This window comes from Petromyzon marinus, chromosome 30, assembly GCF_048934315.1.
Source record: "Petromyzon marinus isolate PM22_M1 ecotype Great Lakes invasive population chromosome 30, UKy_Petmar_22M1.pri1.0, whole genome shotgun sequence".
NCBI lineage: Eukaryota > Metazoa > Chordata > Hyperoartia > Petromyzontiformes > Petromyzontidae > Petromyzon > Petromyzon marinus.
In genome coordinates, this window is record NC_133696.1 from 3279786 (window position 1) to 3302598 (window position 22813).

Here is a 22813-nt window from a genome sequence, read left to right on the forward strand (position 1 = left end):
TGGGTTGGCGGTGAACACAGCAGCAACAGAAGAGGGTAAACCATGGCAGAGAATTGGATCCTTAAGGAGTATTTCATGACTAACAAAAGCTGTGAAGGGCAATTGCCCGAAACGTCACCTGTTCTACTCCCCCACCCCCCTTATTATCAACCACCTGAACGTAAATGTTTGTGTTTGTACATTGTATGTAATGGCAGAATTAGGGATTCATAAAGTACAACCATAACCACAATCATATGAACAGAAATCTATGCATTGTTATATGAAGACAAGCCCAGATATTGTGGCCAAGGTTTAGAAAATTGTTGCTTTTATTTACAAAGCATCACAATTTTTTTATTTTGTTAAATATTTTTTATAGCAATATATTGGGGGGGACATTTTGAGCATATTTGAATATTGGGGGGGGATGTGTGGGGATGTGTCCCCCCCCAATATATTATAATTACGGCCTTGGTGTAGACCAATCAGTTTCAAAGACAATGCCATATATTATCAGAGCATTTTTTTCATGTTCACCGCAAAGTACTGTGCGTGGTTAACACATATTTATATTTGGTGCGTGAACATCTTAACACCTCCTGTTGTATTGCCAGCAAGGGTAAAACCTATTCTTATACTTTGATACTGGAAAGAAAGGTCCCACGGTTGTAGCTGCTCACCCAGAGCTATAAATGATCTGATAGTGGCATTGTCTTTGTGCTGTTCGCCTTTTGGTGTTCTCTGGTCTGACACTGGTGAGACTAGGCCCTAAAGAAGGCTGTCTCTGGTGTAGGCCAGTCAGTTTCAAAGACAATGCCCATGTATTATATTACCAGAGCATGTTTGTTTGCATGTTCACCACAAGTAGTGTGTGTGGTTAATATCGAACTTGATTTCTTGCAAGAGGTTTCTATTTGGTCTTTGAACATCCCTAACACATAATGTTTTATTGCCAAAAAGGGCAAAACCTATTCTTATACTTTCATACTGGCAAGAAAGTTCCCATGTTGTAGCTGCTCACCTCGAGCTTATTGTTGAAAGGATTAAACACACACGCGCGTCTTGTTTGTGTCATCGCTTTGATGCTGGCAAACAACAACAAAAAAGAGGTCCCCATCCCAACGTCTCTCTTGACTTGTGTGCAAGTTTAACACGTAGTTTTTCGCGACCAAAATCATCCATAATAAGAGGTGTTTTGGGGTTAGATCGTGTAAATATATAAACGTGTCGTTAAACCCGCCACCACCCGACACAGCCAAACTAGCAAGGTCTGTCACGTGAACATAACGTGGCCAACACACAAGCACGCCGCTTGTGTGTTGGAGAGCCAAGACCACGACATCAACAATCTCGAGCACGACGCTTCGCCAGCAATTACAACCAGCCTCATCAGGTGACTGCCAGATATGTGGAGGAGTCCACCTGTTTCGTTCCTCGCGTAGAGGCGTAAGAACGTGGGGTGACCCCTCCCCCCAGGGGTGACCCCCCCTCCCCAGGGGTGACCCCCCCCCCCAGGGGTGACCCCCCCCCCAGGGGTGACCCCCCCCCAGGGGTGACCCCCCCCCTTCCACCAACGAGGACCTCCTGCGTGCAACTCGCAACGTCGGCGAGAGATTTCACCGCGGACCCCAAATCGGCGAATCTCGCTGCTGTTGGGGCCCGGCGCGACGAGAGGAAGTTGCCGCGCGGACGTCTGGCGCTGACCTTCGCATGCGCTCTCGTCTCTCGTCGCTCCACCTCGTCAGCTCTCGGCTACACTCTCTCGGCTCTCTACTCTCTGCTCTCTCTCTCTCGCCATTCTATTCGCCACCCACCCGTCATGTCCATGCTGTGTAGAGCCACGGCGCGCGGGCTGCTCGTGGCTCAGAGGCCGCGGCTGCTGCAGAGCGCGGCGCGGGGGCTCAGCGCAGGTGAGAGCGACAATACTAACACTACAATACTAACACTACGACAACACTACGATAACACTAACACTACAATACTAACACTACGACAACACTAACACTACAATACTAACACTACAATACTAACACTACGACAACACTAACACTACAATACTAACACTACAATACTAACACTACGACAACACTAACACTACAATACTAACACTACAATACTAACACTACGACAACACTAACACTACAATACTAACACTACAATACTAACACTACAATATACTAACACTACAATATACTAACACTACAATATACTAACACTACGACAATACAACAACCACACTACAACAACACTAACACTACGACAATACACTACGACAACGACACGAACACCGCAACAACACTATCAACACTACGTTAACACACAACACTGTACTAAACACTGCTAATAACACTATCAACACTGTACTAAACACTGCTAATAACCCTACCTCCCCTGCACGGGTGAGGGCAGTTCAATGCCAGATACGACACTATTAATCACACCAATAACACATTCTGATAACACTAACACGGTAATACCGCGAATAATTTTTATTGCAAGACACACTGCTAATAGTACCTGTACAGTGTGGCCCAGTGCGAAACTGCTACCACAATACTCTACCCATAACCACAACACTACGAATAGCCGTAACTAACACTCCCCATAATACTAACACTCCTACACACGCTGCCCTAACACTCTGCTGATCTTCACACCCTAACCCCAGCAACAATGATTAGTCTTCAGATATATATCTCTCTCACCGCTTTATTTTATAACACAATTCCCCGAACGATACTCTAGCCATTCCAACCCCCTCACCCCTCCACCCTCCCCTTCATCATTGCCGTGGTTCTTTATAAGGCCCCAATCTGTTGCACGTCTCGATCACCAGCCTCCCGATAATCGATTGCAGATGTATGGCTATGAACCAGTGTTCTTTGCTCGAGAAATTATTAAATTGAACTTTCCTCCATTGCACAATCATCGTTGCACACGTAGCAATTCCCTTCATTATTCTCACTCAAGTTTTGCAATTTCCAAGTCTTCCACCTTCGCAATCTACTTTTACCTTTGATTGCTGAAGGTTGTGGCAGAGCAGCGCCTCAAATAGACGTTCTTATTAATTGAAGTGTTTTTTTTAGATCAACGGGTGGAAAGTCAGTTCATAGTAAAACGCGAATTCGTAACCACGGTCTCTGGGCAATGGAGAAACAGCGTCACCAAACCTTGAAAGATCACGAGGAGACGTCTCTTCTGCATTCAAAGGCAACAAACCAGTCTTCATCACCCCCTTTAAATACAGCCATACCTGCTTTTTAGAGCATCATAGTTAATTAGGGTACATACGAAAACATGCATTTTACGTGGTGTCACCACGATAAGACGCTTGAGATGGATACACGCGCGTGCAAGATGTAATGTACACATCGAGGTTTTCAACCTGCGGCATCGTGCCGATTTAGTTGGTCATAATCCTCTATGAGCTCTCGGATATTAAGTTATTCTGTGTTACTCAAAAGGACTTAAACAGTGAGATTATTTTTAAAATGCTTGAGCTTGTGCTAAAATTGTACATTGCCCACAGCTCAGCTGGCTAGACCAAAACTGTCGTGCCCAGAAGCAATTTGTATATTTGTGCCTGGGCACAAAACTTGACAATCCAGTCGAATAATGAATGAAAAAAGGAACACCAGAGACTCCAGTAACATTTCATCACGCATTTAATAATGTATTTGTTAATGAAGACAATGTACATGTGGTTAAAGACACCCAGTTGTAAACTTGGTTAGGTGGTAAAACAACATTTAAGCTGGCGGTACAATTTGCAGAGACATTGCACTTCACTGCTGAAAAAAAACTTGTGATATAGCATTGGCAGTGGTGCACAAGGACACGTGAGCAAAACTGAACAAATTGGTCAATAACACTGCTCTACAAGGAATGTTTTTTATAATAGGTGACTTTTTGGACAATAGCCATTCTTGACAGCAAACAGATCATCATATATCCTTGTTTAGATTCACCTACTCAAGCAAACACTGCAAGAATACATCTTATACAGTTGCATTTAACTGGCACCCCACATGGTAATGCGGATAACCCGGTGAAATGTATGTGTACTATTTACAAGATGGACAAGGGAAAATTCTGCACATCAATTTCCTCGTGTAAAGCAGCAGTACGTATGCTGCAATGTGCGTTCACAGGCGCAAAGTACGAGTACATTCTAGTGGAGAGGAAAGGAGAGGGCAACAGCGTGGGCTTAATACAGCTCAACCGGCCTAAGGCCCTCAACGCGCTGTGCGATGGCCTCATGTTGGAGCTCAATAAAGCCCTTGAGTTGTTCGAAGCGGACTCGGGCGTTGGGGCCATCGTGATCACTGGCAATGAGCGTGCCTTCGCCGGTAAGAGCCGCGCGCACACACACACACACGCTGTAGATGCATTAGTTCATTGCATATGTGTACTCGCATTGTAACATACATTTTATATTTTCCCCAAATTGTATTATTTGTGCCATCCGCGCCTTATCACGAGACGATGTATCGATTCGAAAATGTTACGGGGCAGTGTGTCCTCGATTGTATTTGAGGATAGCCTTGAAAGCAGATATTACAGAACTGATTCTGATATCCTGTAAAGGTTGCCTCTTTATCCACACTAGTCGGTGTTATTTTCCACATGCCCTGTCTGCTACAGAGAAGTATTCATCGCATTGTAGTAAAACCAATTTCCGTATAAGATTTTCAGAGCTGGAATTTAGCCAAAGTGAAAAGCCAAATAAAACGTGAAAAAATCCCCCCCCCCCCTTGCTGACCCAGTTTAGACCATCGATTCACTACACACAAACCCGGTTTAATCATGAGTGTCTGAAATGTGGAATCAAACCCAGAATCTCAGCGATAATGGCTCAGTGCTCTGACCCCTGAGCCATTGGCCATCTCTGCATTGTACATCGTTCAAGACCTTCAATCGAAACATATCACGTCTCGAGAGCTGTAATTGGCCACTTAATCTACCACTCTTTAGGGCAGTCACATTCTTGCTCGCTGAAGGTGTATTTTGTTGTTAAATTTTACACGCGCAATAGCCCACTTCGCTGGGTCATGTTGCTCTTTTCGTCAGCGGGGGCCGACATAAAGGAGATGCAGAACCGAACATTCGCCGAGTGCTTCGGTGGGAACTTCCTGTCGCACTGGAATCGCGTCGCCCAGACCAAAAAGCCCGTCATCGCAGCCGTGAATGGATTCGCGGTAAGCGCACACACTGGCCTGCACTCGGGCTGCTCACTGGCCCGTGGATCACTGGCCCGTGGATCACTGTGCTGCTGGAAAAAGAAAATCCTGTTTGGCAATAGGTGGACAACAGAAACTCGTTTATTCTGCTTCCGATTAGCAAAAAAAAAATATGCGGCATCTGGTCTCTTCTAGGTTTTGTGTGTCTTCTCGCAGGAGGAATCTGGTTGCAAAACCATGCAGGATAAACCAGGTTAATCGGGGCCAGGGGAATGATGAAATGTCCCTGTTTTGAGGGTAACAGAGAGCAGACTTCTCACTTTTTCAGCAATTAAATGACATTTTTTCCCAACGTTTATTATCTCCCATCCACTGCTTTCATCACTTGTCAGAGAACTTAATTTCTGTTTTCTGTTGTCACATGCAGAATATAAATCTCATGTAATAATGTTTGCGGCATTGCCGGTAGTAAACTGATGCCACAATATCCGTCATAACAATATTGAAGAGTCCACTGAAATCTGCGACTTAATGGTTTTGCAGTTGGGAGGAGGCTGCGAGCTGGCCATGATGTGTGACATCATCTACGCTGGGGAAAAGGCCCAGTTTGGGCAGCCTGAGATTGCTCTTGGCACCATACCCGGTATGCCAAATATGCATTGATACAGTGTACCAAACTCGTACAAAACACACTTCAAAATTTCACACACTATAGTGGCCATGTTAAAATTACAAATATGTAGAATGCTCAGAATTTTTGTTATTTCCCAAGTTCATCAGACGTAGCTCGCCTGGTTATCAGCTGTCTTCAAACCACACACATGCATATATGGTATACAGGAGATTGTGGGTTCGACCCCAATGCCTGTATATTTGGAGATTGCATGTTTCCCCATGGTCACGTGGATTTTTCTCAAGGTCCTTCGATTTTTCCCTCCACATTTAGAACCATTTGTTTAAGAGTATTTGGCTGCTGTAAATTTCCATATAAGCCACTTCGTTCAGCTATCATTTGTGGCCAGGTCACTTGTGAAAATGAGCTATATAGCTCAGTGGACCTTACCTGGTAAAATAAAAAATAGTTTAATCCTAATTTAAATGAACATGAGCAAACGTCATGTTCAGTGGGGCCCCCTCACTCCTTCTAACAGTGCAGCACAAGGGGCTATTTCCACATACTTTTTGATAAAAAAAAATCTCCCTGAAAGCTTCTTGCTTAAACATCACCTTTCACAAATGTTTATTCACATGTACGGTGGAGTTTTTTGTTTTTGCAGTCAGCACATGGTATCAAGGTAGATTTGCGAGGGCTGCCGTATCAAATGTTGACAGCATAAAATGCGCGACACACATCGGGTGTACTGCATACTGCACACTTAGCAACAGATTACAGAAGGAAGCAAAACAACTAAAAAGCTCTTATTGTTTAAACACAGGCTATCCAAACATGAGTTTGAAGCTTCCTTGCTGAGCATTTTAAAATCAGTCCGATGCTTTTGTTGCAATGCATGCATGACATCACAGCCTTGAAGTATTAAAATATAATTACATTATAATGCTATGACGTGCTTGACCATTACTTTAAATATTCTTATTCCACATCTCTTTGCGCTCTTCGGGCCACCATGTCCGATCGCACCACATCGCCCCACCTCTTCTCCTGCCTTCTCTTGATCTCATATCTGTCAACCCAAACGGTTTACCCGTATTCTTGTACAGGGAAAGTGTTTTCAGGTGCATACGGCGTACAGCCATTTTAATACGGGTCAAAAAATATATTTGTTTGTGTTTCTCCCATGTGATGGGACTTTGTGGGATGAGCTTTGAGATTTATAAGGCGCACGGGGTGACAAGGTCTGAATTGGTCTGTAATAAGGTAGGGCACTGATAAGGGATTGACAGTTATGTGATGCACTTGCATAACTTGCACCTTATGACCCACGTTATTTTTTTGTCTTTCTTTTCATAAGAAAGCTTCAAACTCTTATTGTGACAGCTCAGGTGTGCATCAATAAGATGCAACCATAGTTTTGGTTTCACCTTTAAATGCGTGCGTGTTACAGGGGCGGGCGGCACGCAGAGGCTCACCAGAGCGGTCGGAAAATCGTTGGCCATGGAGATGGTGCTCACCGGAGACCGGATCTCAGCCCAGCAAGCCAAAGAAGCAGGTCAGACACCCAACGCTAGCTTCACTTTATGTTGCCCACGCAAGCCTGCCAGTCATGTCACATTATCAGTATCAATTGTACATATGAGCCTTATTGCGGGACCCCGGGGTCCCGAATAAACGGAAGTCAAAATCGTAATTAATTTTTTTGGCGACTCCGTCCCACCGCGCACATAAACGCCGCGACCCACCTGGTGTGGATCACTCTGTTGTCGTGTCGTCCAAGCGCAGCGAGGATGAATGCGCAGAAGAAACAAAACTTTGAAACGTTCTTTAGCGCATTGTGTAGAGCTCATCGAGAGGAATAGACTGCCGTGTCGTTCGCCTTCGACAGACATAAAATGACGTCGCAACGTAGTTTATGTGAGAGCCGGGGGCTTATGGGACCGCGGGGTCCCGCCATAAGGTTCATATAACAATATGAAGAATAAAATATATGGTACTAGCTTAACTATCCGGCTTTGCCCGGGACTTGGATTCACCACGCCCGGCCGCCTTTGTCTCCCCAGTGACGATGTTTACACACCACACCAGTTACTCGTTTGAGGCTGAGTCGACCTAGGGGAGGCCCAGGACCGGTTCAAATAATCGGCACTGGTGGTAGCCGTGAGCGGGAATCGAACTCGGGTCGCCGGGTTCGTAGCGCGGCACGCTAACCACTACACTACAATGCGTTACGCTTGCACATGCATGGGTCACATGACAGATTTGACGTCACAGCTCACTTGCCGTGGCAAAAAATACATGCATTATTGAGCCCCCCCCCAAAAAAAAAACAACAGTGTATTTTTATAATTTTTGCATGGTGTACAGTCTGGAAAATACCCACATGGCAAATTTCCAGTTTGTTGCATGTCGGGAAGTAGGCTAAACATTTTTAACAGACACACATTCACAACTTTGCCTTTCATATATATGGAGATATACAAGCAAAACTGCTCCCCAGTTTGATGCTTGGGAGTTGTTGTATGTGATCATGATTGAAAATGCCACTTGGTGTCTCAATATAAGCAATGCCTTTGTGCATCATTTGTAATGAAGTAGAGAAGCATCTGTTTATTACACGCGGCTATTAAACATCCTTTTTAATAGCAGCAGAAAAATACTCGTCACTTTTTTTAATAGACATTTTTATTCATAAATTAAAATATTTACAGCTCTTTGTTTTGCCCACAATCTAGTAAAAGATTGGAAATGCCATGTCTAATAAACAGTGAATTTATTATTCGATTTGGTTCGTGTAGCAAAATCCATGGCTGTAATGTGCTTCTATGTCCCCACGTCGATGCTATCTGCCTTCACCAAATCCGCACTGACCAGCGTTGTGAAGTGTATGGCCAAATAACTCCCACGATCCGCACGGTGTGAGGACGTGCTCATTCAGCAGTGGATTAACAAAAGGGCCAGTACATGTACATTGTATTTATTAAGTTGCTCTTGCTTGGGCAGGGCTCGTCAGCAAGGTGTGCCCACCCGATCAGCTGCTGGGAGAGGCCGTGAAGCTGGGAGAGAAGATCTCGCGCCACTCCAAGCTCGTCATCTCCATGGCTAAGGAGGCCGTCAATGCTGGTACAGCTGCCACGCAAATACAATCTGCATTACCACAGCACGCAGACTGGCATTGCTGCTCAGATCTCGCAGCCAACGTTATGGCACACAGCAAACGCAACGGTACAATCAGTAGCAGATGGTGTGCGTTGTACGCAAAAATTAAAGATTGAATCTAGGATGTATTAAAGTATTTATTTTTGTGATTTGCTTACCTTTCCTATCCTTTGCACTCCGATCGCTTTTTGTACCATTTGTTGTGGTAACCTTCTGACCCGCCTCTACTGGACATCTGTGAAAAAGAGCTTTGTAGCTCATCGGATTTTCTCCATGATAAAGATTCTGATTCTTGATATTGTTGTTTGCAGCATTTGAGCTCTCACTGGCAGAAGGAAACCGTCTTGAGAAGAGATTCTTCCATGCCACCTTTGCAACCGTAAGTTTTGCACGATTAAATAGTGTACTTAATTTTTAGTACAGAAATTTCAGTTACAAAATAAGATTCGTCACATAGATCACTGGATTCTAATGTACCCAGGAATCCCTCACCGAGTTTAAAGGCCCATCTTCTGGTGTCTTGTAAAGAGGACGGTGAGCCAATTCCATAAATAGTGTTTAGTGTGAGAAGAAAGTGGGGCACCTGGTAGACTCGGATCTCTGCACAAATCGATTAAAGAATCGACTTGCAATCCTGCCATCTCACCAGTCACCTTGCAGTCCAGTGGGTTCGGGAGTTTTATAGCTTTAAATAATACACCCAACATTTGTCCCCAGAGTGGTGGATCACACACATGTAGCGTATTTCTGAATACTTAGGGAACTTTTGAGGCATAATGCAGACTGTTTCGACACTCATTCCTTCCACATTTGTATTGTGTCGTGCGAGCACGGTGGCACCAGACTCGTGTGATGATCAGAACATGGTATAGACCTCGCAAAGCACTTGACGCAACATGCCCTTTATATTAGCATTGGTGGGGGGGGGAAGAACATGGCTCTGCAAATTATAACCGTCCAAGGAATGTTCAAAACACGAGTAATTGTTTAATGAACACAGTTTGGGAATGCGCACTTCTTTGTCAAATTGGTTTGATTGCTGCTTCTGCTGTGAACGTTTCCGAACAGGATGATCGCAAAGAAGGAATGAGTGCATTCGTGGAGAAGAGGAAAGCTACTTTCACTGACCAATGATCTCAATTGCCAATATTGTGTTTTCAAAAGAACTTGGTCATCATCTGGTACATGCCAATCGAATTGTATTTGTCGTTTGGATATGCGTAAACAAAATATCAACGTGCACATAGAATTTTTGAGCACTTTGTCCGTTGTAAAACTACAGTAAGAGTTTCAAAAGTCTTTGACGTCAAAACACAAACTTCGTGCTGTTACGGCATTCACATTTATACAATTATGATTGTACATGTATAGCCCTTTCTCAACCCATTGCTGGATGAGACCACCACTATGCTATGTGAGTCGTAGGGGATATTTCACTATACAGTACTTCAGCGTGCTTAATAGTGAGGGTTGTTGAAGGGGGCAGCATAGAAGGATCATAAAGAATAGTCCAAAAATGGATTTTGCTGAACTCCCTTCTGCTGCCTACCATGTAGCCCCATACTCTATAACACTAATTTGCATGGTGGTCACCCACCCATGCATTATCGAGGCTCAACTCAGCTTATAGCTTCTGAGCTGAGATCAGGAGCATTCTGGATGATTTGGTCATAGGCCATGTCATGATTACAGGAACAAACATCAGGAATTAAATGTAAATCTGTGCCTATATTTTGCTGTTCATCATTATAATAAAGGTAAGATGAATACTCGTATGTTTCCTTGCATTTAAGCTCATTCTGTTCATATTTCAAGAGTGTTTAAATATAATTTAATGGGCCCATGCTGTTGGGCATTATGTTCACATTACTCAAATTTGGATAAAATACTGCAAAACATCTAAATAACCACCCTGCTTTGAAAATGTGTTAACTACCCAAATTGATGTAACATTGACAAGTTTACAGTAACACAAAATTGGCACAGCTATAATGTCATAAGTAGTTTTAATATTATCCTGCATGGTTATGCCTAGGATATGTTTCAAAAAAACACTGCACCTCACCACTGAGCTGTCACTTCATTTTGAGTTAAATCAAATTGACTGGGCAGGCGTTCATCTCGGCCAGCAATTGAGCCGTTATGGATATTTCCATAGAAAACCGAATTGCCCAGAGCAATGCAACATTGCTTTCGCCTGACCTTGAGTGACTGGCGACATTACCAATTAGTGGCAGCTGACTAGACACCGACAATACAGAAGTTAACAAAAAAAATCCCCATCTGCAGCTTGTCGTGAACACATTCATCAACGGTCACACAATGCTGCATTCATCATGGGTCAGTGTTCAATTTTAACTCTACACCGTGGAACAATGAGCTTGGGTTTCTAAGCACTCATGCCAGTTTTGTCCTTGAAATATACTTCGTCACTGATAATTCACATTAATTTTCAGCCACTTGTTAATATGCCTGTTGAGCATTGGAACACACCATACTCAATTGTTACCACTGCACACTTGCAGTGGAGGCTGTGAGTGGTAGCAGAGGGCAGTTAAGTGAAGTCTATGGTTGTACTGTACTTTTATGTCCATGTTCCCCCTCTTCAACCCGTACCGACCAGTGTGAAGCATGGTCAAGTATAACACGTAGGCTTTTGTGACCAATATCCATAAGAGGGTTTTTTTAAAGTTAGATCACGTAAATATGTCTGGCTGTTGCCTGATGATGCTAGTTGTAATTACTGGCGAAACGTACTCGAATTGTAAATGTTGTGGGTTTACTTTACAACACACCGGTGTGCTGTACTAGTAACGGATTGACATGTTCTGTTTACGTGACAAACCTTACTAATTGGCTGTGTCGGGTGGTGGCGGGTTTAACGACACATTTATAATTAGGCAATCTAACCCAAAAAAAAAACCTCATGCATGGTCAACTAATCCACATGACTTGCACCAGCGTGGGGGAGGTGTTCATATGGCAGTGGTTGGACAAAGGGCTGTCCAAGTACACTGCGAGTAGGAATGGTGTTGAAATCCTTCCGGATGTTTACCTGTGCGTCGTCAGCCCAGCAGCGAGATCACCATGATGACGCCCATAAATTGAGTGAAGAGGAGGAAGGGTGTGAAGAAAGACCACACGGACCACAGTGCCATGTTCAAGCTGCACAAAAGGATTGATGAATTTGAGTTAGAGGCAGATGTGGCGTCGTCACCTGCCATGCCGAGAGCCACACGGACTGAGAGTTACGCGCATGATTTGACGACGTACAACGTGCTTTGTATTTTTTACTTCATAGGTCTGTCTACTCCAAATGTACTGTATTCAAATTGTGCTATTGGCATCATGCCATTGGACGAAGAATATATAATCCATTTGGAATTCTCATAGTACTGCCCATGTGTTGTTTAACAGCCGACAGAAGCAAATTTTCACAGGATTTTTACACAATAGAGGGTATACTTTTTCACGCTTCCGCATGACAATAACGTCTGTATATCCAAAAATGTGAATTCTCAAGAGCTGCAAATTGTGAGGTTTCCAATCTTCATGCTTTATTCTCCTCTAGGGTCTAGTTTTCTATTGTTTGCCATCAACGTCAATGTGCATTGCAAACTCCCGATTAGCAGGGTTGGCTACGTACGGTGCGAAAGGAGTTCAACATACATACGTGTGGTGGCATTGAGATGCGATATAAAGCCAACTTGTATTCGTGAATTAGCCATGCAGTGATTCACCTCCCACCACCTCGACGACAAATACAAGAGCCAATGTAACCCCCCCCCCCCCCCCCTTTTACAGACAAGATGGACAGGTGGAAGGTGATCATGTTATGTATTGTCAAGTTCATTCTAATTAGCGTAAAGGTAATGGCATATAATTTACATGAATCACCAATAAACAATCCCTGCGGCAAAATTATTTGCATCTGTCGTGAGCGTCAGAATTGATTTTAAATGGTGAATCATTAACACAACTGTGATGGAAGTGACTGAAGTAAAAAAAAACCCTTGGGCATTGCGTACACACAAGGACCTGGCGAGGCGTGTTCATTTCAGAAAACGTCTTCTGGGGCACACTCGATCGCACTCACCACAACGCGGCCAGGATGAAGGTGGCCGTGGCAGTGGGTACGAGGACGGGGTTGTGCGTCTCGTAGTCGGGCACGCAGCAGTACCATTCCAAGTAGAACATGCAATAGGCGGCGATCGCCAGGCTCACGCACAGCAGCACAACTGCAGCAACGAACCACCAGCTGCGCCGATAAAGCAGACCACAGCGACGTAAATACAAGTGCATTGCAGATCCACGGTGAATGGTGACAACTTTGGGGGAGGCCTTCATCCAGCAGTGGATTAATCTTGGCTGATGATTTTGCTCAACAACATGGCAAAATAAGATACATTTTGGAATTTAGCTATTACAAAATGCCATAAACTTTTATTATTCTTGGGTTCTCAATCTATTAACTTTATTTGTATACCGGAAACCCCACCCCTCAAACCCTGATTGCTGTTCCATCAGCGAGTGTGTGATCCATTAGAAACTAAAGGTAATTAGGAATGAGCTGAATTCTATCTTCTCACAGCAACTGTATTATTATTATTGATTTCAAGCTTTCGTGACTGCAGGGATTCATATTCTTGGTTCTTTTGGTAAAGTCACGTAGAAGGGAAACAATAAAATAATAAAAATATAAATCAATAAAAATGATCACGACGTTTCGACTGCAACACTGCTTGTGTCGCAGTCGAAACGTCGTGAGAATTTTATTGTTTTATATTTGTATTATTTTATTGTCTCCTTTCTACGTGACTTTACCGAAAGAACCAAGAATATATATTATTATATTTAATTTGAAGCTTTCGTGACTGCAGGAATTACTCTTTGGTTCTTTCGGTAAAGTCACGTAGAAAGAAAATAAATTACGTGACTTTACCGAAAGAACCAAAGAGTATTATCCTCTTTTCACCAAAGAAGCTGCCAAAAAGTTACTGACACAAATCTGCAGTTGTCCACCAACTATGGGCAGGGCATTTGGTAAAAAAACTAAATTCGAGGCTAACACCTACTGATGCCTGGAAATCTGGTGAGTGCTGGAATGGCACAATACCCACGAAACCATTTACATTTCCCAACTTACTAATGCACATGAAAGCACTTTCTAAACCGAGAAAACTATTTAGTCAGAAAAAAAAACATGCAGGGTGAAAAGTAAATGCTAAATACACACGAAAAAAATGTGTCAGATGGCAAAAGCACAACAAGTACCACTAGCACACTATGTACAAAAATATGGCATCACCATTTTTGTATATAAAACAGGCTTTGTTTAGAATACATTCAGGAAGTGCTATGTCATCTTGACATGCAAAACCAAACTTGGAATTCTCATCGTGCCTTTTTATTCTGAAATACCTCGTGTATATTCACTCAACTATTTTTTTTATTTTATCAGGTAAGGCCCACTGAGCTATGTAGATCTTTGCCAGAAGCGACCTGGCCACAAATGATAGCCCAACGAAGTGGCTTATCATGTGGAAAGGTATATTTGCCAAATACTCTCAGGAATGTTTCTAAATGTGGAGGGAAAAACTGGGAGGACCCGGATAAAAATCCAGGTGACCGCAGAGAGAACATGCATTAGAATTACCATAACCATACACTCCTACTTTGCACCCCCACCTCTGGATGGTGCTGTCTCTGAGCAGCACTGTTGGGAAGTCAGTGTAGTAGGTTACTCCAGCCGAGGCGCACACCCAGAAGACGGAGTGTGCATTGATGCGGGGCAGTGGCTTCTCCTGCTCCTCTTCTGCTGGTCTTACATCTGCAGTCCCGTGCACATGTCATTGCAAGAGTACCAATGGATATTTCTTTACCCAGGAATGCCTCACTGAATCTCAAAATGACTCATCTTCAACAGCACCCACATTGAGATGCTTGGTTAACTCCATGAATGAGCGGCATGTGGGAGGAAGACAGTGTCATCATGACCATTCCACCGCTGGGTGAAGTCCTCCCCGAGCCATTCTGGATGAGACAATTCACCTCGCACCAGTACGAGACCTGATTTTGTTGCTTCATCTCCGTGGTTGACTTTCTCTCCAGAATACCCGGGGAAACCCATGCATATTAAAGAGATAGCTGCACACAGATTTACAGAGACCAAATGAATTACATTTGAAAGTGGATGGAGCCCATTGTTGTAGTGCCATCTCCTGGCAATACGCAGCCTAACAAGAGATGACATGCAAATGTGGTCATACATCCAAGCACTATACATAGCTGTAACTAGGCATAAAATGATGCACTTCCACTGTTTCAGAAATGTGATGAATTGTCATGATTTGAAGTACGGATTTGATTAAAATATATATATTTATTTAGCCTAATTAGCATCTCCATTATATTGTTTAAATTTTGTTCCGTCTCATCTGCACATTTTTGTTTATTTAATAATTATTTTTGCTAAAGTTGCTGAGCATGGGCCCAAAGCCCCCAAAAAACGCCAAGCGACCAACAAAAAGCACCGTAAAAAGTTGCAATGACAGTGAAGAGTTCTCTTGGATTGAGCAAGTTAAGAGCCTGACAAAATAAACGATGGGAGGGTATTCCAAAGTCGAGCAGTGTGAGTGAACAAGCAGAAAGAGACGCATTGTAACATGAAGTGTAGGTGGTTGAACAGCATGGGAGGGGTGAAACCGTCCGTCTGTGAGACCTGGTCCCCAAGGTGGTAAGATGGCAAAATCAATGGGTGAACTTCACAGCAACTATGGTAGTGGCAATATAAGAATGGTAAGGACTAAGGAGGCGACTGACCGTCGGAGATCGAGTGACTTGAGCGAGAGTGCTGCATCATCACTAACCCAAACTGCTTTACGCTGAATTATATAAAGCACAGTGAGATAGGAGCTGGGTGTCCAGTGTGTATAAGTTGTAGTATTGAAAATGTATGTCAATATTAACAATATTATTCACGGTCTTATAGTTACAATAATCACATCGTTTGAAAATTCCAAAATGTCCACACTGGAATAGATTGAAATTCCAGAATCCTCAACAATCGCTGGATGCATCGATACATCGCAATCGATTCCTCGCTAAGCGATCCACGCATTGAGCGGCGACGCGAAACAATTAATTCCAATATTTTCGTTTAATTCAAAGTCGCATTGATTGGCTTCCTTTAGGCAAATGGGACGACATCTATCACAAGACAAAATACTGTATACAAACAATTAATATTGTCGAATCTAATCATAGACATGACACTCGATATTTAAATCGAATCGCGGCGGATCAGAATCTGAACTGACTGTAGGAATCCGAAGAGCGATAAAGCTCTTTTAAAGAAAGTAACAATACAAAAACACGTAAGGAGGGCAAAGTATGGGGAAGTTATACAAGTCACTTAAAAATACGTACAAATAAACACATTTTTTTTGTCTGGATTTAGATCAGAGTATATGGCTGCTATAAATGTCCACGTGACACCAAGCCGCTTCGTCGCTTGCGTAGAAGAGCCCCGCGCAGCTCAGCGGGGCCTTCGCTGGCAAGATCACAAAATAACAACGTTTGGTTGACATCAGCCGCACGAAAGAAGAAGAAGACGAAGAAGAAGACGAAGTCCACCGGCCGCGGCTTCTCCGCCGAGGCGCGTCTCGAGAGATGAGCGAGGGCGAAGGTGCTCGTTTCGTTGTTGTTGTTGTTGCTAACCTTCGCGGTACTCGGTCCCTGCGCTCCGGGCCGACTCCCGCGGGCTCCAGGGGCCCGCGGGGCCCGCGGGGGCCGAGGGGACGCGGAGCCGTCGGTAGACGCCACCGCCCGTCGCCATATTTACTTCCGGGTGCCTGACGTCACCGCGTGCGCGCGTCACGTGACCCGGCGAGCTAGACACGTGGGGGCGTTCCTCCCGAGCCCGGTATTATGGTTAAAACACGTGGTTAGTCGGCGTGGTAGTCAGTAAAGGCAGTAGGCTTAACGTCACCAATATTTTTCATAATAACCAAAAACTACGACGTTTCGAACACAAGCGTTCGTCATCTTACTAATGTTTGGGGTCTTTCGGTAAAGTCACGTAGATAGGTTCAAAGAAAATAACACAAAAAATACGTTTCGATCGCAACACAAGCGTTCGTCATCAGGAAGGACGGCTTGCTTGTGTTGCGATCGAAACTTCGTAGTTTTTAAAAATATTTTTTTGTTATTTTCTTTGAACTTATCTATGTGACTTTACCGAAAGACCCCAAAAAATAGTAAAATGTCACGTAAACAAAACGTGCCAATTAGTTACTATTTCAGCATACTGGTGTGTTGGAGAGTAAACCCACTACAACATTACAAATTTGAGGACGGCGTTTATTGGCGTTCAGTATGGTTCTTCACTTATTTTCAGAGGATGTGCCACTCTCGCCGATAAGACATCAGTGTGAGGTCCCCGCCACACATTTGAAACCATTGTTGGTATCACAGCACAGCACGATGATGACGTGAGGGGGGGGGGTGTTTTCACAGGTATCGAGCAATGCGTCCACTAGGGGGCGCACGTGGCCCGTGAGCTTTGCGCTGAAGGGCACTGCTCCAACAAAAAAAAATAAGTTTATTTGGTCCCAAAAACGGTTTAAGTCACGGCACCAAATTGAGATTCTACCAGTGATGTTTTTTTTGTGTCAGTTTTATTGTATGGTGTGGAGGCCTGATTTTAATTGGCTGCAGACCTTCCACACGCGATGCTAAAGACGCCTGCTTGTCATCCGATGGTTCGACTTCGTCAGAAACGTCACCGTTGCTCCTACGACCAGACTCCGAGCGATCAAGAGGTTCGAGGGGAGGCGAGGCTGCGTTTGCTGGGTCATGTCACTCACATGCCCAGCCACCTCATGGGTACTACACGGGCGAGAGAACATAAGGGCTGTGGTATAAAAGGATTTGGAACTGATATGACTTGCTGCTGACTCTACCAGCGAGGCTCATTAATCAATCACTTTTCATTTTATGTGCCAATATCGCCCACAATAAAGTAGGGATCAGTGCATGTTCAACCGCTTTAAGATACGCGTCTGCAGCCATATGGAACGCTCTTCCTATGTTAGAAATCCACTGGAGCTCTGCGCTTTTAAATCATCTAGATTGCAAACGAATTGTTTTAGAAATTATTTTTGTGTTTAGTTTGTCGTCATTCCCCCGCAACTCCGATTAGCACTGTTGGTTACGTACGGTGCGAAAGAAGTTCAACATAAACTCATGTAGGATGTCAGCGGGCAGGTGTGTAGCGTGCGGAATGAGATTATAGCTTTCAGGAATTCAGCACGAAGAGGACAAGCAGTACATTTATTATGTTTATTTTTTTATATTTGCTTTTTTAAACTAATGTCACTGCATGCACAAAAAATACACATTAACCACAGACATTACTGCACTGCACATAGCTTGAGGCTTCAGTATTGAGCCACAGAGAAAATAAACCCAACAATTTCACTATAAAACGATAATTTACATCAATCACAACCTACCTGTTACAGTTAAAAAGGCCAGCGTCAAAATCGAAGGCAAAATATCCAACTGTCTCACAGTTATTAGTTGTTTTACGTAGAAAAGAAACTACTTTAATTTTATTTTACACATATCAGTGCTAGTTTTATGCAACACCTATGTTTAAAAAAAAAACCTACTGTTACCGTTTTAAATTGCCATTTCTCAACTTGAAAAAAAAACGTGTGCTGTATAAAAATACAGTACTAATTTAAAAAAGTGTAAAATATCTACGTATAAAGATGGCATTGCTTTAATATAAACAAATCCAAACAGCTCGTTTAATTTTTTTTAATCGTTAATAAAAAAAAATACAAAAGGAAACAACGGACGCGTGAAAAAGATAACATTAAAAAACAGTTAATTCAGTAGTAACGGTTTGCATGTACAAAACAAAAAAATATAACACTGATTCACTCATTTCCACACGAAGCCAGGCTGCAGCAAGACATCATCGACTTGTGCCAGGGATGTTATTAAAAAAATGTTGCCACCTCGGCGGCCAGCGCCATGTGTTTCATATGTAACTTGGCAAGAAAAATATACTGCAATTGATCGAGTTTTTAATGCGTGTACATTTTTTTTATTTCAACCCAGGTTGTGCTTAAATTGTAAATGTCTGTCCCCCTCCCTACAAATAGGCCACACAAAAATTAATTGTGACATTAATCCATCTGATTAAACCAGATACTTTTGTTGATACATTTGGTGAGCTGCATTTTGTAAGTGTCGGACCTAAAACGTGGAAGTAAATTATTGAGTGCTCCCAATCGCTGCACTTTACAGATGGAAGTTTTTCGCAACTGATGAAACTGGGTTAATATATTGAATATTATTTGAGTTGTGATGCTAACGCTGGTGGAGCTGGGTACAGATTACATTTTCCCACTGAATGACTATGAATTTATAAACTCAAACATCTTTTCAAATTGTGTACAGCATGTTGTTTGGCAATGACGTGGAGCAAAGTTTTGCTCCACATGCTGGAAGTTTCAGTTCCTGCATAAGCCCCCAGCACGTGCAGTGAAACGTCGGGCACCATGCCGAACATGGTACAACCCAAAAAACATATAGGTGACCTATACAGCACCACTGTGAAGACCTAGTCTGAACTTGTAAACCGTAAAGTTTAATGTCGATGCCTTTTTTTATTCTTTATAAGACAATTCATTTTGGCCTACAAGAAATAAAGTCAGCATTGCATTTGTATTTTGTCTGAGAATAAAGGGTCATCGTGCAATACATTTTGAAAGGTTATTCAGGGTCTCAAATGGCCTTGACAATGCCGCCGAGAGTATGTCCTCAATATCATAACTAATAAACAAGATGCCTTCAGTGTTAAGCTAAATTAAAATCCATTTGCAAATCAGCTATCAAACAGCCCCGAGTCCGTCATACAAGGTGGAGCAGTTGAGTACAATTAGTTCTGGGTGATGGTTAAAAGATTATTATTGTTTTCACTCTTCATATAAAATGTGTTTTTTTATTGTCTCCAGTAATCAACCCACTGTACAAACATTACTTTGGCCCTCATCAGACACGTTTACGCACGTGCAATTGCCAGCATATATCTCATTGACATTTAATTTAACGGAGACATTGTTAGAACAGAAAAAAAACAGGAAATGACTAAAATCACACCACAGAACGGCAGTGGTAGCTGTTAAAGAGCAACAATTATTAATGAGATGAGTTGATTTGCCCACCTTCTAATTGGAAACCCGGTGGATAGGACATCTTTTATGGATTTTCAAACTGAAAAACCACAGCGAATGACAAAATCCACAGCGCATTGTTGTGTTTGCACAAGTATATCAGCAGGAAAATATATTTTTTAAACATTTGTTTGCCATCCTAACAATTCTGTCTTGCTTGAATGATTTCTACTGCAGGCTTAAAAAAAAAATGAACCAAGAAAACTCCTCATCGGTACGAGTCCCACGTGTATTGATAATTATGAATCTGCTCACATCTGATTCGATCTTCCAGTCTCTTGTGGAGGTCTACGCCCCACGGCTGTAGCTGTCGAGATGGGAGATGTTGATGTGAAAGTATGTGGCTAACAACAATTTAAGCTGCAGGATGGCGGGGGGATGGGGGGGGGGGTAATTCCCTCATCCAAAATTTCGAAGCCAATGTATTCCCTTGGCTAATGTAAATGTTCACTCGTTCGGATAGCACCGTTGTTTGGACAAGGTATGTACAAGTGATCATGTCAGGTGTAGTCCTAGCAATCTGTTCGCTCCGGTACTGTGTTGTATATATTATTTTGGTGATCTTTGTTACAGTTGCTGAGCACACTGAGAAGAGCAAGGCATTGGTGGAGATGGTTGGTCACACTTTAAATTTTAACATAATCACCTGAGTTTATAATTTAAGTTAACAAAATAAGTATGCCCCTTTCAGAAGCATTGTGGTGGTTTTTTTTACCATACGGCACGGCAGTACACACGCTTTTTCAGGCGCATTCAAGCTTTTATTACTCAAACTGCTTCAGTGAAGAAAGGAAAAACGCGGTTCAACTTTGCAATGCACATCTTCACCCAACCTTCAGTGTTAACAGAAAACAATAGATACTAGGACCTGTTAATGCAATGCTGACAATAGGCAAGCTAACATTACAATACAGCACTATCAATATCCCTCAGTAAAAGGAAATCCCCCTATATATTGTCACAAGAACCACTACACTTAGGGAAGACTTTTACAATTTACGTTTTATTCATATAATCAGGGCTTAATTTCAGCCAAGTCTGTCCCGGCCAATGATCCATAGAATATGTCCCCGCCTGGCACAACACCACATCCACTATACATCTTGCTTTTAGCTGTGGCAAATAGTCAAGTGCCTACACCAGTCTATCAGTGACCCGGCACGCATTCAGTGAGAGATGAAGCCCTGAATTTAACTATCGTCTTCAAGGATTTCCGGAGGCATGTGCCACGCTTGTCAGCACTCGTTTTACTTTCTCGATATATCAAGGGGTGCGCGACCAGCGTCACGACGGGCCACCTCTCGGTCTTCGGCAGGACTGTTGGTGCAGCAGCGGTTGCTGCATTGTTGAAGTCAAGGCTGGAGAAGAGGCCACTCAAGTCACATAGAGGCCACTGAAATGGTTGAACACGTTTGTCCACATCTGCTCGTGACCGCTAGCAATGGGCGGTGCTGGGGTGGGTGGGGGGGGTCGCCGTCACAGCTTTGGTCCGTAGTGGAATGCTTTTTTGCAAAATTGAGAAAACGCAGAATTTGTTTCGCGGACCGCGAGCGTTTGCTTCGAAGCAGCCTTCAAGTTTAATGGGAGGCTTTTTCTGGGGGGGGGGAGGGCAGGCTGGAAATGTTCACACCCTACCAAGTGGTTACACCACAAAGCACGATTCATTTCTTCAGGATGATGACGATGATGATATGACAGGCGATATAAAAGGCGTTTACAAAAACACATTTTCTGGTCACCAACAAAAAAAAGGATGGTTTTGTAAAAGCAGCCGCATGTGCTGAACGATATTTCTCATTGATTTTTTTATGTCGGTGTGGAAATGCTGCAAGTTCTCAAGTATTCAACAATATTAACAAATGGGTTAGTGACAATTAAATTATCTAACCCTTAGACATTACACTATTGTAGTCACGTGTATTGCCAAGATACGGAAGCTAAATAAATCACGATTTGTCCGTTTCATGTGTCTAAAAAAAGAAACCCCCAACACAAAACAAGGACACCAATTTAAAAAGTGCCAATCAGGTATTATAATCTGGAGACCCCCTCCCCCCGCATCTTGTCGTACAAATACCACAGCCCTTCAAGATGTTCCCCGTGACGTAGGTCAAAGGTCACTTTCTGCCAGTGAAAATGGATGTACGGGGGGGGGGGGGGTCGCATCATTTAAAGTGATTATTCTTCCCCCGAGTCTCACCCGCACCCGCCCCCCCCCCCGCACCCCCCCCACCCCCTTATTGTTGAGTTTGTCGGAGGAAACAAGCTCGGTTTTCACGCTTGAACGAGAAGGAGACACACAGCCGTCGGGAGGACGTAGCAGTTGGTTTCAGACCAGCGTCTCAGTCCTGGTTTCGTCTTCCTTCCTCCACTGCTGGTGACTTTCAGGCTGTGGCAGCAGAGAACTCGGTTGACCGGATGGACCCGCTTGATAGAAAATGCCCTCTTGGTAGGCCCTGTGGAGGCAGCGTCACGGTGCATTAGGAAGCATTCAACACAAAAGGTTGGGGAACAAAAAGGAATCACAAAAAAAAGCAACCCGAAAAGCAATTGAAAGAGCTTTGTCAATTCTCTGCTGGGTGAAGGCCTTCCCAGAACACGTGTAGTAGTGTGTATGTTAATTCGGGGGG

At 43.3% G+C, this 22813-nt stretch overlaps 3 protein-coding genes across 10 annotated transcripts in view; 1 reads left to right on the forward strand and 2 right to left on the reverse strand.

The window, feature by feature from the left end:
- Positions 1 to 1679: 1679 nt before the first annotated feature.
- ECHS1 (enoyl-CoA hydratase, short chain 1) lies at positions 1680 to 10709 on the forward strand. Its single transcript, XM_032963255.2, has 8 exons — positions 1680 to 1892; positions 4134 to 4331; positions 5053 to 5180; positions 5706 to 5805; positions 7226 to 7330; positions 8779 to 8898; positions 9246 to 9313; positions 10003 to 10709. Exons 1-8 carry the CDS (start codon positions 1802 to 1804, stop codon positions 10066 to 10068), a joined length of 876 nt encoding a protein of 291 aa, XP_032819146.1. The 5' UTR covers positions 1680 to 1801; the 3' UTR covers positions 10069 to 10709.
- TMEM128 (transmembrane protein 128) lies at positions 3630 to 16832 on the reverse strand. Of its 2 annotated transcripts, none has more exons than XM_032963257.2 (5): positions 16654 to 16832; positions 14623 to 14764; positions 13031 to 13192; positions 11990 to 12099; positions 3630 to 8922 (listed from the first exon to the last, which is right to left on the reverse strand). In XM_032963257.2, exons 1-4 carry the CDS (start codon positions 16769 to 16771, stop codon positions 12000 to 12002), a joined length of 522 nt encoding a protein of 173 aa, XP_032819148.1. In that variant the 5' UTR covers positions 16772 to 16832; the 3' UTR covers positions 3630 to 8922; positions 11990 to 11999. The 2 variants fall into 2 exon arrangements, with proteins under 2 accessions (XP_032819148.1, XP_032819147.1); XM_032963256.2 differs by having other exon boundaries at positions 3630 to 8904; positions 16654 to 16831.
- A 1430-nt stretch (positions 16833 to 18262) lies between these two features.
- The window catches only part of LOC116947471 (FERM domain-containing protein 4A-like), a 267383-nt gene continuing 262832 nt past the window's right edge, over positions 18263 to 22813 (reverse strand). For all 7 annotated transcript variants that reach the window (XM_076070623.1, XM_032963258.2, XM_032963259.2 and 4 more), the window contains exon 23: positions 18263 to 22639. In XM_076070623.1, the coding sequence (XP_075926738.1) occupies positions 22513 to 22639 (127 nt within the window). In that variant the 3' untranslated portion in view covers positions 18263 to 22512. The remainder of the gene's footprint in view (positions 22640 to 22813) is intronic.